This window comes from Pleurodeles waltl, chromosome 3_1 (assembly GCF_031143425.1).
Source record: "Pleurodeles waltl isolate 20211129_DDA chromosome 3_1, aPleWal1.hap1.20221129, whole genome shotgun sequence".
Lineage (NCBI taxonomy): Eukaryota > Metazoa > Chordata > Amphibia > Caudata > Salamandridae > Pleurodeles > Pleurodeles waltl.
In genome coordinates, this window is record NC_090440.1 from 257,013,782 (window position 1) to 257,033,496 (window position 19,715).

Consider the following 19,715-nt stretch of genomic DNA (forward strand, 5'->3'; position numbering starts at 1 on the left):
CACTCCCCTGGCTCAAACTGGGACTAACACAAAGACCTGAGCCTGGTCCTCCCTGATCTTCAGAACTCATGGCAGGAGTGGAAGAGGTGGAAATGCCACTGCGGGCAAATTGAAATTGTTCTGATCCTGCCACGAACCGAAGGAAGCAAAACAAGTACATGAAAGCACATGCTGCAATTCGATAGAGACCATCCAGCCCATGTGAAGCTGAGCAGAGAGGAAGTGAGTAAGCATTTTCAACTAGTCCTTTTGAAGGAAAGTATTCAAGAACTGATGATCGAGAAATAGTCTGAGGCCGCTGTCCTTCTTAGAAACAAAACAGTAGCAGGAGAAGCAACCAGTGTCCTTAGCACCCATCCAATCAACAGTGACAAAATGTCCTGTGCAAGGGTTGAGGTATGCTGAGCTGAAGTCGGCGTAAGAATGGGACAATTAGCTTGCAGAACCCATTGTATGAGGCAACTGAAGGACATTCGGGGAGAAAGTACTGTATTTTGCTTCCAATCGGCTCCAAACAACCAAATTTTGAGGAATTGGGGTGGGGTGGTTTAGCAGCAGTTGTTGTAGAAGATAAGGAAGATGAATGCTGATCCTGCTGCCAGCTACAGCCTTTTCCAACACCACTTCCTCTAGCACTTTAAAAGGGCAACATGGGCTGAAAGCATTGCCTCACGAGTGCCCTCTGAATTTGTGGTACTGTTGGTGGGAATAACGTGCTGGAGACAAACAAACAGACTGTGACACACCTTTCCTTTTTTAGGGCTCCAAGGCGCAATCTGCCTTTGCTCGAAAAAGTCTGGATACATCAAAAGCCATAGCTGTAAATACATTTAGAAGATCCCTGCACATCACCAAGACATTCCTGTGAGATGCATCCATGCACGATATTGGAGCACAACATTAGTACCTTTGGCATGACCCACCCAATCTGTTGTGTCCAGGTCTCAAAACACACTAAGCTGCATTCCGACCATCATGGACTTTCTGTGCAAAAGCTTTCCTGAAGTCTTCCAGTATAGTTGACAAGACAACGCTTTCACATCTAAGTTACGTGGCTCCTGCACTCAAAGCTTCTTAGTTCCACTAAGACTGGTGCATGTAGTGAATCCATTGTCACCCCGTGAACTTTCATTTGAGTAACAGCACATCAAACCTCTACGCCAATATTGTCCACATAAACCTCCTATTTCCTTGCAAGATCTCATGAGATCGTTCGCATGTCTTCCCTCAAGCCGGTTACCCATTCCATGTATAGGTATTGTAGGTCCCTCTATTTACCAGGATGCATGCAACAATATGAAAGTTTCCCAAAAGACAGAACTACAATAATGTGAGACACACATCAGCTAGTGCTAAACAATCCAAAAACAAGCTATGTTCATGTTATACTAAGGACCCAAACCAGATTTCAACCCAGTACTGCAGTCCACTCTTTGTTTAATTCGGCATTAACAGACATAGGATATTCTCTATCTTAATAGGGTGCTCAACCATTCTTTGCTTTGTTCATGTGGAAAATGCACTTTTTCACAATCTGATCCCAATTCCATTAATTGTGGAAGCATGATGGGCTCCTTCACTAGGAGGTTGTCCTGGCTAATGACTGTCTTCTACAGAGAGAATGAAACTGTCTTCTGCGCTTAGCTTCACTTGTCCACTTACAAGGCAAGCAGACAAGACTCTTGTTGCTGTCCTCCAGAACAACACAAACATCTGTGAACCCAGCCACCTCAGAATACATTTGGTTCAAGTGTAACACAATATTAGACCCACATAAAGTATACATCCCTTGTCCTCACCTCAAAGACCACATGAAATTGTCTGCTAGTACTGAATATCATGCCATCAAGTATAGTCACACGCTCCTGGTAAAAATATACAAGAGTGGGTTTGTTTGAGTTTACATAACTCATATGATCGAGAGATGAACAGAGCAGCAATTAAATCAAGTGTAGTTTTGAATACATTGTGCTTTCAATTCCGATTCAGGAAGAGAAACTGAACATGACCTCTACCCTCTTTGATCAAAACACATTTTCGATACAACATTGTAAATCCAGGACAAGGTCGCTCATGTTATTCCTAGAATGCAGGAAATCCAAAGAATATTTTAAAAATCACTCTGGTTTTAGTATGAAAACCAAAGGGAAACTTAGGAAAATATACAACTGCATAATAATACATCATGAAATATTCACACATTTGTTCAAAAAGGTAAAAGACGCATAGGTTAATCCAGCGATATTAATGAATTGAAATAGGTCAAAACAACAGGCATATCACACAAGCTTTTTAGACCAAATTCGTAAATACAGTTTACTGAGTGGAAGACTTGTAATTTCCCACCCCAGGAAACTCTAATGTGTGATAACCACAACTATTTCTAAAATGTAGGTCTACTCAGTGATACATAATAGGGAAATCCTCAGTGACCACACAAACATTCTTGCTGCAAATTCACAGAACACTTAGTTTGTTTATAAAACGTACACTAACTGTGATCCACTGCTCTAGATGTTATGCTCTGTACAGTGCACTTTTACCAGGGAGGATATCCTGACGCTCCAACAGTATCCTGGCACTGAATATCACCTAATGCTTTTTTCCCTTAGTCCTGAGTTGGTCGACAGATATCACAGGCTATAAAGTAAAAAATACGGGCATATCAAAGTGGTTTCTAAACTACAATTGCTGTTCAAAATCCTGAAGTTGCAACCTTGCACTCTCACCTAGAAGTGTGGCTAAGCTATAGAGACTCAGTAAGTACACACCTTTCTGACAAACAGACATATTCAAGAAAATCCAATTTGGGTGTGAACGGAGTTGGTCACATGGGATTTCTCAAGAACACATTTGAAGCAAAGAAAAATATAATGTCAATTTATTGCAAAATATATCTTGGTGGTTCACGACAGCTGAATAAAGAATACTATGTGTACTCGTGTTCCTTATGTCTACCGATAAAAAACATTGTCAAAGCTAAAAGGTCTGGCATCTGCTGCTATCCTTTAGGCTTGGCAAATGATACATTTTGTTTATCTTTTTTAATGTAAAAAGCACTCAGCACCAGTAGCACTTACTGGGGCCGGAAGGGATGTGAACAAGAGCTAAATACCCTCATCAGTCAGGTAAGCCAACGGCAGAAGTGGGCTGACCCAGCGCCCGATATTGTATGCCTAGGTGGGAAGAAGCAAAGTGTGGATGACGCTACAGCAGATCAAAAGATTGAAGAGGGCTGACTGAAAGCCCAATAAATATGTATTGCATGAACTTAAAAACAAATCGTCGTGTTTAACACAAAACCTAACAAGCAATGACAAAGCTAACAGGACTGGCCTTTCGCATAACTGTAGTACCTCAAGTCACTACTAGACGTTCCATTGAGTCAGAAGCAACTGCCTAACATGTCTATCACAAAGTTGCAGGATATGAGTTTACTTATGTTTGCTTTCTATGGGAATAATAATTATGCCAAGGAGTGTTAATGATTATGAGCCAATATTGCAATTTTCAATAAATGTGTTTATCAGTATGGAACAGTTATGACAACCTTGCACAGATAAGCACCAGCAGTCACTGGTAAATTCAACTACCTTCAAACTTCCTTTTAGCTAATTGTTTTTTTCAGTGGCACTAAACGTATGGCACTAAACAGGAACTGTTCTTAATAAAACCCACTGCCTTATGTTGTGGGGTGGGGTAGGAAATTGAGCAAATCAATAAAGAAATTAAAGGTTTACAGGAATGTTATAGTTAGGAATTTGCATTAAAAAAAAAAAAAAAAAAGTTTACAGGGATGGTATCGTTCGGATCGTAATTTACACACACAAAACCATAGAAATGTAGCTGTTAGATCAGGCAACTATAAATCGGGCCCCCGCCATGCACAGTTTTCAGACCAATAATTTTACTGCAAATGCTGCAATGATATCATCAACAATGTCATAGAAGATGCAATTACTGATGTAATATGGGGGGTAATTAGCAATGGGTGTTGAGTGGGATTCAACCACCAGGCCTAGGGAATCAGGGTTTTCTTTCCCTGCACCCTTGTGGGTTTTTTTTTGTTTTACTTTTTTCTTGGTACTTGGCTGAGTCCGAGTCCCAAAATGGCTGCCAGCACTTTCTGGTTGAAGTGTTGGCAGCCAATCAGATCCCAGCATGAGATCTGTCGGATCCATGGAGGATCTGCATCCCTAAATATTTATATCTATTTTTCCTTTAATAGCTTTGTAACTACTGAATGGATTTACACCAAAACGAGATCTCTCTGGAACAACATCTACCTTCCTGCCAAATTTGGTGTAATTCCATTCAGCAGTTTGGGATGCAGCTGTGTCTAAAATCTCTATGGGAAATAAGAGAAAACATTTTTTTTTTTTTTTTTACCCCCCCTCCTTTTTTTTTCCCCTCAGCACCCACTTTTGACAGATCACCCCGAAACATCCCAGGCAGAACTAGACAAAGTAGAGCACTTTTTTGGGAATATTGTGTGAAAATTCGTCAAATGGCACCAAAGTTATAAGCAAACCCAAAAACGTTTTTCCTACGGAAACTAAGACCTAACTATAACTACCTACTGGTGACCGCCAGTAAGTAATTTTTATATAATATACATATGCACACACACCCACACACATACACCCACATACAAATAAATCAGTGCTCTGGAGGGAAAGAGCATCATTTGAGCAGTCTAATGGTTAACGAGAGTTGACTAAAGGCCCCTATATGCATGTATTTCAATTATATATTTTTGGAAAATATGAGGATGTTAAAACCAGAAGGCCAGGCCTAAAAAAAAAAGTGTGAATAAGTATGTGTAGGCTATCCTACTGTGCCAGTTGTGAGTGGACATGAAAAATGGGAGATACTGGCCTTTTACCAAAACCACCTGTTTCCCTAAAAACAGCACATTATCCAGGAACTATGTGGCAACGGAGGTACATGGAGTGCAATACAAAACTGGATGTTCTACAGACTTCAAGGGGTTGTCATTTATTTATTCTCCTTGAACATTTCAGACTTCAAAGGCCCAGAAGCTGGAAATTGTATATTGCAATATGGTACTGTAGTTTCAGAATACTCAGCTTGAAGAACATGAACCATTCAGAAAGAACTTGCATGCAATTATCTATCAAAAAGGATGTTTATTCAAACACTGGTAAAAATATTTCCAATCAGTAAACCACAATGAGTAAATATCATTTAGGCAACAGTTTTAAACGAAATGTCCAACGTTTTGACGTCTCCATAAGAAAATGTCCTTATTCACAATAGGAGTTGGTGGCAACTTGCTTTACTTTCTCATTGTCACACAAAAAGAGAGACAAAAACATCCCAGTGTGATGTAGCAGTTCACAGACCATATATGACAGTGGATGTAAGCTTAGTCAGTAGTTCCACATGAACATATAAGGCACTAGAAGGTGAGGATCGTCTTAGCACAACCCACTTCTCTAACCTTCCCCATTAGAATTTATGGAAATGTTCCTTGTGGCCCAGACAGGTACTTGACATTTCACTGGACCTTTACAGTCTCTCAGTAACATGGCCCACATCCTACCACCATGCTTTCTTACAGTTCAAGGCTGTGGATCCCAATAGGACTTGGACTACTTGGGTCAAGTAATTGATGAAGCACAGTGTTTACGAGCATATATTCCTTACGTTTCTGTAAAAGGCTGGAAAATATTCGGTTTTAAATCTGGACACATGGCTCTTCAAAGAAAACAATCACCAAAAGGGAAAGACTTGCAGTTGCTATGTATGTTAAAAGAATGTTCTGAACAGCCAGAAAGGAAAAGCATAACAATGTATATACACATTTCACAACTACATCAGCAAAGGATATTGTATTAAGTGCTTCCTCCTCTGAAGTAGCACAGGAAATATAATGGCGTGGAATACAACAGCTTGGAATCTTATGGACTGAACTGCCTCATCGTCGACTGTGTACTAAAACATTATACAAATCTGTTATTTCAGGAAATATTTTTTGGAACCAATTTGAATCAGAGGTTCAAAGAGAATCTCTTGTGACACACCAGAGTCATATGATCATGTACATTTACTATATTTGAAGACTTACTGTAGCAAGCCCGCAGCGGCTCTCTCGGATTGTGGCACAGCATCCAATAAGTCCAATGATAAACAGAAGCGTCCCCACCGCTATAATAATAATTGCAGGAATTAAAGTATAAATGTCTTCAAAGAAGTGGTCATAGTCATCGTACGTGATGAATACATAAGCTCCCACATAGCACAAGATGCCTGCCGCTGCCTGGGGAGGGAAGACGAGAGGAAAAAAAAGTTAAAACAAGTTAATGACTCAGTGATCATCATAGTCCATCGCTACGGATTTAAAAATAGTATTTGGATACACTTTAGAACGTACAGCTTCAGGTGCAGTATAAAACACTTGTGTCAAACAAGCTTCCCTGCACCACCGTTCACAACGCTCAGGGATCATCATCGTGCGTCACCTAGCACTACTTATTTGTATAGCACTGAAGGGCAGACCCTTCGTTAGACTGCAGATATGATGGGAAAGAATGCTTCCCCGCCATCAAGCGTTCTCCATTAGATCAACTTCTCACATTCACAAGCTGTTCAGATCCTTTGCTTTAGATGATACCAGTTTTCCACCAACCTAGAATGCGTTCATTCCTCATGTTCTTGCAGTTAGTCTTGCCTACAGCCCTCCCCATGAGCACAGAGAACGAGGTTGTCTCAGCTGGTGGCAAGTACCACAATTCATTTGGTACTTCACCGCAATCGTATATAATCACAATTTAATGGCATCCAAATGCAATATTCTATTCTGAAGATGTACAAGCTATGAGACATGCACAACTAGCTGTCCACCATGACCTAGCAAGTATTTAAGGAAAAAAACGTGAACTGCAATTACCGTAAGGCATTGCAGAGAACTAGTGTACGATGTGAGAGTAGCAACCAAACTCTGAGATATAGGCCTTAGGGAGATTACTTTTGTGGCATCTTATGGACCAGAAGAGGCTGACGGTTTTACTTCTCCTCGTGTGCGAATATTGCGGAATATGACTTGAATGAAAATGAAAAGCTCTCGACGGCACTCCAGGGCATCAGTCCAGATCCTGGAACGTGTTTGTATGTATAGTCCTGAATGTTATGAGTACAAAGCTTGACACGGCAACATGTGCGTAAATAAACAGAGCTTTATGAGAGACGAAGTTTTGTGTAGTACCAGTTAAAGCCATGCAAGGGGGATCTCATGAGACGAAAGGCCATCTATTCATCAACATGATGAATAACCAGTCTCCCTTCACCTCCACCAAAAGATAAACCTTTAGCCTGATAACTGGCCCCACTGTTGCCGTTACAGCACCTCGCCACTATACAAATGCACTCATAGATAAATAGATGTAAGCGTTCAATACATTCCTGCGTCTGGACAAACGTGTTCACTTTGCCACCGTCACACAGGACCCGCCTTCAGGTTGAGCAGCAGAAACTGTTGTGGAGTTCTAATCGCTTTACTAAACTAATCCAATCAGGTATGGGGGAAGGGAATTACTAAAAACAAACACCAGAAGGATTCGCCCGGAAGCGTAAACGCCCCGATGGTGCCCTAGATAAATGTTAATTATCGCCTGACAGGAAAAAAAACAATTGGCTACACTTAAAATAGACAACCAAGAGGTTCGACAATACAGATCATCTCTCATGGGCCGGGCTCACTAACATGACAACAATACTCTTGGAACTCCACGGGTTCAGGGCCAGAGGCACCGTCCTTTCAACCTGCATGCACTGCCCTGGGGTAAATTATTCAAGCTGCAGCCTTTACAGGGGTAAACTAAACGCCATTTGTTCACAACCACGTACACTTCGTAATTAAAAATCAAGCTTCTTAGCAAGGTACCAAAGAGAAGAGGCCAATTTTAAAGTACCTCAAATTTCCCTGAACACTTTGCTAAATCATCACACTGTCGCTAATATGTAAAACTACGACATCGGTCAGACACACTGTGAAAGTAATCTATATCATTAGTTCAGCCGCAACAGAGGAGGACTACCAGAATCTCTGAACACGTGACGTCCTAACATGGCTCAGAGAGAGAGATGTGGACAGGCGCACACTGACGGAGGAACAAGACGTCAACATATATACAGGCAGCAATTCTTCATTTTCATTGAGGAACGATCAGCAGGACAGACGTTAGGAAGGGAGACATCACCAATATATGACACTGAAATGCCTCTGCGACCACGTTCCTCCCTCACATCCATACACATAGTACTGCAGCACCTATATATTAAAGGCATACACGTACAGAACAGTAATAAATAAATCTAGTTGTCGAATGTTCTTGTGAATTCTTAGGCGAGTTCTGGTTTAATTGTATACGTATAGACTTAAATCCAAACAATGCACTGTATTATTATTGGATACATTATCAGAATGGACTCAAGGCGCAGTTCACAAATAGTGTGGACAAAGATTTGTTCTAAGCATCCCTTATTGACTGAAATTCAGTGGGAGGTCACGCCTTATGTCAGGAATAAGAAACAATTGAAGAAAAACAACTTGGCTCAATTTGCACACAGGCTCTGGGTCAGATTTCCCTTTATTTAGTCAAACTAAACAACCCCACACCGCCACGGTCCTCCTGTCCGGACAGAGAGGCATGTGGATTACAGGGAACTAAGTGCCAATCTCAGGCAGGTGCGGTTTACCGTTTAAACACAGCCTCGCAAACACTCCCCAGCCTTTCAATGGGTAGGTTACCCCCCCACCCCCAGCGGCTCTCCTTCTCCCAACACACCTAAGATGCTGCCTGGGTCAGGTCACAATGGATGTGACCCCGAAGTAGTTAAATAGCTAAAGTCCGGGCACTGGTTAGCTGGGAACGCAATTAAAGTGAACTAGAACACAGTTAAGGCAACAAGTAACCTCACCCAGTCACAAAACCCAAATCACAATTAATCCAAACTATTTTCATTTAAACGACATTAATCGCATCAGCTAATACGAGTTTGTACTTCAGACACTCCATTCTTTCATCTTCCAAAACACAGACTTGGTGTAAATTTGCCTGCTATGTTTTCGGGCTTGGTCTTAATTTGAATAAATTCTACTCTGGTGAAGAAGCAGGATGCAATCTCCTTGATCCATAAGATTGGTATTACTATTTTGTGGGGGAGGCGGACGTGTTTGTGGCAGGCTGCCATATAAAAGGAGTTAAAAAGTGGAATACTGCCTTATGGAAACATGAGACTGGTGAGGGGTAGCAGGAATCTGACATCAACAATGCTAATATATCGGATATTTTCAAATACATCTTTGTCTAAAGAAGATTTAGTAAAGTCGATAAACAGAATACTCTAAACTTGAACAAACTGTGTGATCCTAGACCTATCACATTACTATGACCATTGTGCCCCAAATGGCCCTATCGGGCAGAAGTGTAACACCAAGACATACACCCGTTGCTGGTATAAAATGTTATTTTAAAAACGGAGTGCTAGAACTTACCCCTCTGAGCTGGAGACAATGCAGGCATAGACTCATTTTGAGAAGGGTGATTGTCAGTTGAGTTGTTAGGTTGAAGCATGAGGAAACCATAAGCCTATTAACTCTCTATGGACATCGATATTCTGAGTCTCAATTCGGGAAAGTGAGCTGGGAAACATCCTTTTCAGAAACACTTATTTTACTGTATCTCTGAAAGGCACAGTTGCTCCTCACAAATCAAGCCCTGTAAAACATTTCTGCATGCTGTTTAGTTTGGGGACTGCAAGCCTTGGGCCGCATCTGGCCAACTTGTCGAGAAGCAATAATACCTTGGTTTAAATGGTGAAAGAACAGCAACCAGCATTGATCTTCTAGATATGTCGCCTCTCAAGTCTAAAAAAAAAAAAAAAATGCAAAAAGACAAAAAGTGCATTCTTCTCCTTAGCCACAAGCAGATCAAAGAATGCACCTATGTGAAACTAGTAGCAAAAATCTACTTGAGAGGAAGTGAGCAGCCATTTTCAGGTGGAGGACAACCACCATCACATTTCACTATATATCAACATAGAATATATATTTAGAAAATGCGTAAAACCAATCCAATTACGCATTACAAAATAAAACACTACAAAGAATGGTGGAGCAACTAGACAGCAGAAAAGATAACTCACAGGTACTTAACGACTGATATATATCCGTTAACGTTTGATGTCTATGCCTATTAACGTTTGGTATCAAGGATCTACTCTTACAGAGCTCTTTCGGTGACATAGCCATCAAACACCTAAGATGAGCACCTTCCCGTCTGATATCTTAATGACTACATACAAGTACTGCCTGAATGGAAAAGCTCTTCAGATCCACGGTTCCAATCGGGCTTGACTTCCTAGGGCTGCAGAGGTTTAAAACCCATCAGTCTAGATAGCTAAGGGGCATCATAAAAGCGTCACCAGGACTTGGCACTTGCTGTTCCTAACCATCGCACAGAAGGGGGTTATCAGATCACAATGATACTTTCTACAATGCTCTAAAACGCCATCAAGAAATATAACATTTAAAAAAAAAAAAAAAATCAACTACATGAACAACCACCTTACTATGCCAGAATTATAGGATTTGTCACGATCCGAATAAGACATTTGTCTGTTTTAACAAGTTAAGAATATTTACTGATTTGGGAAGTGACACTGTCATTGTTAATGCAAACACGAGGGGATTATTTTACATGAACTCAAAACCAAAAACGCATTTATCACAAACTCTTTACGATCTCTGGAATGCAAAAACACCAAGGATGCTAGGGAAGATAAACTATACACAGCTCTCATACTTAATACTTTCAAATGTTGGCAAAAATAATACAAAGTTCTGCCTTCATGTTTAAATATTCAAGAAAATGTTAAGTGATGCAAAACAGAAATCAATTAAGGAAAATGGAATGTAAATTTAGACACGCTTTCTCATCGTTGGTGGATCCTAAAGGCATTCCTTCATACATCATGCCTACAGTTTTCTTTGAGGTTCATTGATACTGCAGACAAAGGTTCTCATACATGCCAGAAGAGCCACACTGAAACATCATGCCTCTGACCTACTGAACTAAGAGAGAAAGGCAACAATGCAGCCATTGTAGATCCAGGCTCAAGTCACGCAGCTGAAACGCAGCATTGCACCAAAACAATTAAGAGCCATTTCTTTGAAGGAGTCCCCAAATGACAACCTGACCCACTATTCTCCTCAGCCGAGCCAACAATAATCAGCCTAATCACAAGTGCAACTCTAGTTATATAATTAGGCTCTTCTTTCAAAATAAAACCAAAAACAAATTAAAAAAGTAACTTTTGCCTTCGATGTTTAGTGATACAGACAATGGAATTCATTTGACTGAAATAGCTGTATTGCCACGGAACATATACGAAGTGCAGCTGAGGCATCACAGGCTTCTAAGGGTATGTCAGACCTGAGTATTCACAGGCAGAATCAGATATATCTATTACCTCATACATTTCACATAAAAAAACGATTTTCAAATATTAACAAGCACCTGTAAAGTCAATAGGTGAGGCTTTAATGTGCTAAAGGATGCAAACAGAATTTGTGCATGAAAACACATGCACGCCTGTGCCTATTTGTGTTCGCACCTGAAAGCTAGACGAACTGGCTTTGCCAATGCTTGTTTAAAATACAGCAGAATTTGAAGACAGCTGCCAAAACCACTGGTTAAGTAATAAGGGAGGACCGGATTACCTCCATCCAAAAGTGTCTACTCCACGCATTATTTTTACATTAATTCTTCTGATCAATAGAAGGGCTTCTTACCCTAGGGAATTGATTAAGCCCGCTATAAAGCAAAGCCAATTCAGAAGAAAACGCTGTGCAGAGCCCATTGTGTAGTGAGCACAACGTCGCCCAGCAGTTAAACACATGATCCCCTCTGCCAGAATCAGCCACTGGAAACACAACGGGGATACAAATATGTACTTCATTAGTCCAAGCTCGGTTTGCATGTTGATCAACACATGGACCATGACTGACCATCAGAAGAGCATGAATGGCCACTTAGTCAGCAATAGGAGAGGTGTGCTGCTGTTAGCTGATCCACATTGAGAGCACGGGTTCCTACAACAGAAGAAAACGCTGGTATCTGCAAGAAAAGCAAGACCAAGGAAATGCCTTGGCGTCATTGCAGAGGCACCAAGTGTTATGAGAGAGGGGCAGAGAGAGCTGGTCGGCATTGGTTATACACATCAACTCATTTTTTTACTGGCAACCAAGAGAGCTGACCCTTCCTAAATGCTGTACATTATGGTGGGCGAAAACAATGCATGAAAGACAGCAAAAAAGGCTAATAGATGAAGAGGATGACCAAAAGCCCACCTGTGTGTGTGTGTATATGTATAATATATATATATATATATATATATATATATATATATATATATATATATATATATATATATACACACACACATACACACACACATATATACATACATATATTCAGGGATGTGGATTCCTATCGCCCGACGCCCGGGACATCTTGTTTGGCGTCAAGGGCAACAAGTTTTTATGTTTACTTTGTCCTTGGGACAAGTAGGCCCAACCCCCTGCAGCACAAACCCTTTGGCTGCCTGTTTACAGAGAGTGGAACTCTCTGCAGTTGAGGTAATGCCTTTCCAAAAGATAATGCTGTTCGAACTTGTATTTATGGTTCATTATTTGAAAGCCTTCATTATTAGGGTGCGTGCTGTAAATAAATGATTTAAGGTCACACTTCACTACTGACGTTGGTTCCAGTACAAAAAAAAAAACGTGTACACACATGTTTGAAAAGTTGAGGCTAAGTATAATGCTCCCAGAATGCTCTCTGATTATATGCAAATGAAGTGTCATTTAGTAAAATGTGTTGATGCATGCTAGTATTTCCCAAAAATATTACTAATGGAAAATCAGTGTAACCATTTTCAACACGATAATGGGAAGCATGAAAATAAACAAACACTGACAAAGCCAACTGATCGGACATATTTTTATAAGTCTTTTAGTTTCATCAATGCGTGTCTTGTTTTGACATGGCTTTTGTAACACTTTATTGTTGTGGGAGCTACCAGGCCCTCAACATTGTAACAAACATTGGCAAAACCCCCCCAAAAAGTGTTTGAACTCTTAAAGCACACGTTGCCACCAGCGGCATAACAAAGGCCCCGCAGCCGCCCTCCAGGGGGCCCCTTCAGCACAGCACCTGCCCTGAGTGAGTCTGGAGAGGGGGCTCCTCCATGTTCTTTGCAAAGGGGCACCCTCCAGTTTCGTTACGTCACTGATTGCCACTGTAGTTCCTGACACTGAACAAAACTACTTTGTGTGGCAATATGCTCCATGTGGAAGAGCAGAATGCGATCACTCACAGTAAAGCCAGCCGAAAGAGAGAGAAATAGAAGTTTAATAAAAACAAAATGTCTTTGTTAACACCAGACCTAATTAGGGACCAAGACCCACATGTACGTAGCTTTTTGCATGTCGCAAACAGCGACTTTCGCTGTTTGCGACGTGCAAAAAGCACATTGCGATGCACAAACCCAGTTTTGCGATTCAGTAACCTGGTTACCGAATCACAAAACGGGTTTGCGACTCGCAATTAGTAAGGGGTGTTCCTTTCCTAATTGCAACTCGCAGTGCAATGTAGGATTGTTTTGTGACCGCAAACGCGGGCGCAAACCAATCGCAGTTTGCACCCATTTCAAATGGGTGCTAACACTTTCGCAAAAGGGAAGGGATCCCCATGGGACCCCTTCCCCCATTGTGAATGTCACTGTAAACATTTTTTCAGAGCAGGCAGTGGTCCTGCGGACCACTGCCTGCTCTGAAAAAATGAAACGAAAACGTTTCATTTTTCGTTTTTGTTATGCATCTCGTTTTCCTTTAAGGAAAACGGGCTGCATTACAAAAAAAAAAACCAAAAAACCTGCTTTATTGAAAAGCAGTCACAGACATGGTGGTCTGCTGTCTCCAGCAGGCCACCATTCGCGAGGGGGTCGCAAATTGCGACCCACCTCATGATTATTCATGATGTGGGCATTTGCGAAGCCCTTGCGAATCACAGATGGTGTCAAGGACACCATCCTACATTCGAATTTGCGACTCGCAATTTGCAGGTCACAAATCGGAACCTACCTACTTGTGGCCCCAAATTCTTAAAGAAAGTCACAAAAGTGCACCCATGGTATATGTCGTACCCCTATAAAATATTTGTGAACTGTATTTTAGCATGGGTAAATACGATGTGTAGATTTGCTCATGTGAAAATCTATTGAGCATTTGCAAGTTCATTTTCCCTCCAGCCACTTTCTTCCCAACCCTGGAAGAAGTTCTAATTCTGCCATTGTCAGTAGTAAATGTCCAACCTTTCTTATCATGGGAAAATATTAGAGAGAAGCTGGTAAAAATATTTAAAACATGCAGGTTAGTAGGTTTGCAGACTCAAAGGCATTCCAGCCCTGGAACTATTGCTTACTGATTCCTCCAGCCCCAGTATGCAGATCTGCAGAAAGGTGGCAAAATAAGGAAACTGCTACAGTAGGGATTGAAACTCCAAGTATTCAAGCCCTACTATGGTAGTAGCCCTGGCATAATCAGAGAGGCTATTAATTGCTGCCATAATTTGTCGCCACACTACATGGCACCAAAGGGACAAGTAGATCTTTTTACAGGACAAGTAGATTTGAGAAGCAACCTGTCCCCTGGACAAGTAGATATTTTAATAAATTCCACACCCCTGATATATACACATACAAAATTAAAGCGGTCTCTAGACCTCATATATAAACTAGCACTAGCAAAATCAATAGAGCTTGCCTATGTGAGAGCTATTGCTTTTGACAAGGTCTTTTAACCGTGTTAAGTGTGGCTGTGCAGCATGGCTAAAAGTTAGAAATAAAAATTTGCAATGCAATAGGCTTTGCATATTGCAAACAAGTTGACTGTCATGTTTTGACAACAGCGGCCACCAGCAAAAACACACAAAAAAAAAAAACACAATAAGAAACTGAGAAAAGATGACTTGGCAAAATATTTAAAGTTAGCCTTAAAAAAAATAAAAAAACACGTTGCATTTTGTGCCTGCTGGGCACGTTTTTGCCAGTCACAAGCCTTCTGTTTGAGCGGTACTCAAAGTTAAAAACAACAAATAGTACTTCAATCAAGTCGGGAGCAGCGGACGAGCACTGATTAAGTTGCATCAATTAGTGCTTGATCTCTGCTCCACACAGAGAAAAGGAAGTGATGCCAGGTGTGACTTAACGAATTACGAGGCTGTAAAGAAGAGTGTCACGCAAACCAACAAATGGTGAGCAACAAGCTGGCTCCAAGCCCTGTACTGAACAAAGGAAAGCAGAGTCTCGCAAGCGAGACGCATGCAATCACAGGCTCGACCCAAAAAAGCATTACGACTCGGCCAGCTCTGGGCAATAGGAGAATCGGAAAGATAAGGAACACAGACAACCTAAAAGCAACAAGGACAACCAAAAAGCAACACAGAGAAAGGGAGGTTGGGACGCAAGAAGCATCAAAGACAACGGGAATGAAGAAGCGACATGGACAACTTTGAAGCAACAGAAACAACGGGAGGGAACAAGCAACACGGACGACAAAGGAAGAAGTAAAAAAATTAATAAAAAATAAAAAAAAGAGAGAATAGTAGCTCGGTCACAGTGCGAGCAGCGGAATGGCAGTAGTCAACATGGAGCAATCATTACCCATTCCATGCCTAAAAGAAAGAAGAGGAAGTGAAATTGTCCTGCGCTGGCCAATTAGGATGTAGCACATAAGAATGGCAGTGAAGTCAATAAATGTTAAGCAATGGGCGATCTCCAAGTGCCTTTTAGTAAATAAAATGTCTCACAAGTGACAGTGCCTGCACTGCCTTTCAGGCGAGATCTAAAAATAAATGCTAAGGTATACACACTGCTACTTAATGTATTAAGCTCCCACAATGTCACCATTACAAATGTGCTGGTCAGGTGTTTGCAGGACATGGGTTACCAGGTGCAGCACACTGCATTCCATTAGACTGTGAGGATAACAACCCCACGTTAATTGATGACCACACTCATGTGTTGGCTATCTTCTATGAGGTGGTTCCCCTTAGAATGATCAGAACTCTAATTTCGTATATGCCTTGCTCCAATGATTGCCCCTAACGCTAGAAGGGTTTGGGCTCTCTTGCAGCACACCAGCAACACCAGTAGTAGCGGCAGTACTTTATACCTAGTCTGCTCTCCTACAGTGCTCAATCAGGGGCTCAACAATGCAAATCTAAACAGGGTAATGACCGATATGGGTTTCTTTTTTTCTGATGTACATGTGTTTGTTTTTACGTAAGAACTTATCTTGTACACTGCTTGCATGGAGTCGAAACTGTTCTCGTGTAAAGCACTGACATACTCTTCGTGGTCTTGTTCGCACTATACAAAGTTGAGAATAAATACAAATAAATCAAGGATCTCCTTTGCTAATCACCTTTGCAAAATCAAAAAGAGTTAAATACTCGTGCATTTAAAACAAATGGGAAATACACTTTCAAACAAGCAAAGGTTGACTTGGACTGGGCCATAGTATATTTGTGTGTTGATGGGAAGAGCTCTAGCTAACAGCTAATGCTGTGAGAAGGGAGGGATAAAAATAGACTGCATTGACCCTTTCATAAAACGCCATTTCTTTAAGGTTGGAAACGTCAAGGAACGCAAGAAAAAATTAACACGCATTTCACTTGGAACAGAATGCTGATTCTATTGTGTTAGATTAAAACATATCGCGGCATAATAATAAGCATTTGCAAAGTGAATAGGTCTGAGTTTAATGTATTAATGCATGTAAATACAAATGGCATTTGTAAAAGCCTGTATGTGTTGCTTGCACAAGTGCTACTTACACAACTAAGTCTATTCTTTTAGCTTTGTCGCTGAGCAAAAATGTTTATCACACATGACCAAGTATGTGCTATGATTATGACGCTGCAGTGGACATTTTCTTTTTTCTTTTAATTTATTGCTCCAAGATGGTGGGCACCAGTCTTGAAACAGTAAATTAAAAAATACAATGTATTCATAAGAGTATAGGCAAGAAAGGAGCACACCAGTAGTGAACCGCAGATGGCAGGCCACCCTACTACAATCCGAAAAAATACATATATAATATAAATAAAACAAGTATAGGCAAAGTCAATAGGTCCTACCTATACAAGAGCTGCTGGCTTTAGCACTGTGTCTTGCCATGTTGTACTCCCTTGTGTCTGCTGTCCAGCATGGCTAAATGTTAGTGGCATGGACAGTCAGTATGGAGTGGAGTACAGTTGATTTGTTGGAGAGCTGTACATTGGAGTAGGGAGAGTAGAGTGTCAAAGAATTAAGTAGAGGGGAGTAGGTTTCAGTGGCAGAGAGTGTTGTAGAGTAGAATGGAGTGGAATAGAGTGGATTGGAGTGGTTTGTGGTAGCAGGGTGGATTGGATTGGAGTAGAATGGGGTTGACTGAATTAGGATAAAGTGCGGTCAGTGGAGTGAGATGGACTGGTGTGGGGGTGGACTGGATTAAAATGGAGTGAAGTGGATTGGAGTTGGGTGGATTGGGTTGGAGTGGGGAGAATTGGATTGGTGTGGGGTGGACTGGATTGAGGTGGACTGAACTGGGACGAGGTGGGGTGGAGTGGATCGGAGTGGGGTTTGTTGGAATGGATTGTGGTGGATTAGGTTGAGGTGGATTAGAGTGTGGGGTGGATGTGAATGGTTTGGGGGTGTACTGAAGTGGGGTGGATGTGACTGGATTGGCGTAGGGGACTGGGTGGACTGGAGTGGGGTAGGCTGGATGGATTTGGAGTGGTGTGGACTGAACTGTAACTGGGTCGATTGGAGTGGGGTGGATTGGAGTGGAATGGTGGATTGGATTAGGGTGGAGTTAAATGGATTGGAGTGCGGTGGATCAGACTGAGTAGGGTGGGGGTTGACTAGGGTGTGGGTCGGACTGGGTGGGGTGTAGTGGACTGGATTAACTGGAGAGGGGTGGACTGGATTTGAGTGAGGTAGTTTAAGGTGGTTTGGAGTGGACTGGAGTAGGGTTGATTAATGTGGACTGAATTGGACTGGAGTGGGGTGGATTAAAGCAGATTGTATTGAAGTGGGATAGACAGGGGTGGTGTGGGTGGGTTGGATTAGAGTGGCATGACTTGGAGTGGGGAAAGGTGTACTGGACTGGAGTAAAGTAGATTGGACTGTTATGCAGTGGATTTGTGTGGGGTGAATTGGGATAGAGTTGGTTGGTTTGGAGTAGGGCAGATTGGAGTGCGGTGAACTGGGATGGAAAGGGGTGTAGTGGAGTGGATCGGACTGGAGAAGATCGGGGTGAAGTGGATTGGGGGGGTGAGGTAGCTTGGACTGGGCTGGACTGGATTGGTGTGGGTGACTTGGAGTGGGGCAAAATGGACTGAAGTGGGGCGAATTGGGATGAAGTGGGGTGGACTGGAGTAGGGCAGACTGTATTGGATTGTTTGGGATTGGAGTGGGGTAGGGAGGAGGGAGGTAGGCTGGAGTGGGGCGAATTAGGATGGAGTGGGGTGGACTGGACAGGGGTGAAGTGAAATGCAGCAAGGCATACTGTTTTGGATTGAAATGTGGAGGATGGGACGGATTGTTTTGGATTGGGGCAGATTATAGTAGTACAGATTGGAGTGGACTGGAGTGGGGCGGATTAGAGGGGGACAGTTTGTTATGGATTAAAGTGGAGCAGATTTGAGTGAGTCGGTTTTGGAGTGGGGCAGACTGTTTTGAATGGCAGTGGGACAGATTGTTGAGAATTGGAGTGCAGCAGATTGCAATGGGGCTGATTGTTTTGGATTTGCCAGACTGGGGAGAGGCAGATCGTTTTGGAGTTGCGTAGATTGTTTTGGATTGGAGTGGGGCAGACTGATGTAGAATGAGGTGGGGTGGACTGGGGTGGACTGCATGATTATGTGTTAGATTACACATAATAAAGAAACAATGTTGCTTTGCAATATTTAGAACAAAATAATCGTCATCTTTTGAGAACAGCGCCCATGAGCAAAACAAAAGAAAACATGAGTGCAAAGTGAGAAAAGACAACAACAACAAAAAAAGTAGCCATTAAAAAAAATATATATATATATCAAACTTTGCAGTTTTCTTTGGCCTGTCTGGGTACATTTGTGATAGTCACACGCCTGTTTGCAGGGCACTAGAAGTTTAAAAGGACAAAATAGTACCTCAATGAAGTCTGGAGCGACGGACGGCCACTGATTAAAGTTTAATCAATCAGTGCATGGTCCTTGCGCCACACAGAAGAAGGGCAATGATGCCAGGCCTGCAGTGACGAATTACAAGGCTGTAAAGAAGAATGCCATGCAATCCAACAAATGGTAAGTGACAGGCGGGCTCCAGACCCTTTACTGTACACAGAGTGTCGCAAGCAAGACATATGTGCTAGTGCATGCACTCACAGGCTCAACCCTAAAAATAAGACTTGGAGGGACTGGGTTCAACAACAGAGAGGGGAGAGGAAGTAAGCAAATAAAAGAGAAAGAGAAAGAGAAAGAGAAAGAGAAAGAGAAAGAGAAAGAGAAAGAGAAAGAGAAAGAGAAAGAGAAAGAGAAAGAGAAAAAAAAAAAAAACATGCAATCCCATGAATGCTGACAACATGAGGGGGAAAAGTGTCC

At 41.8% G+C, this 19,715-nt stretch overlaps 1 protein-coding gene across 1 annotated transcript in view; it reads right to left on the reverse strand.

The window, feature by feature from the left end:
- The window catches only part of TSPAN3 (tetraspanin 3), a 111,450-nt gene that overhangs the window by 83,230 nt on the left and 8,505 nt on the right, over positions 1–19,715 (reverse strand). The window contains exon 2 of the mRNA XM_069222344.1: positions 6,092–6,283. Coding sequence (XP_069078445.1) covers positions 6,092–6,283 — 192 coding nt within the window. The remainder of the gene's footprint in view (positions 1–6,091; positions 6,284–19,715) is intronic.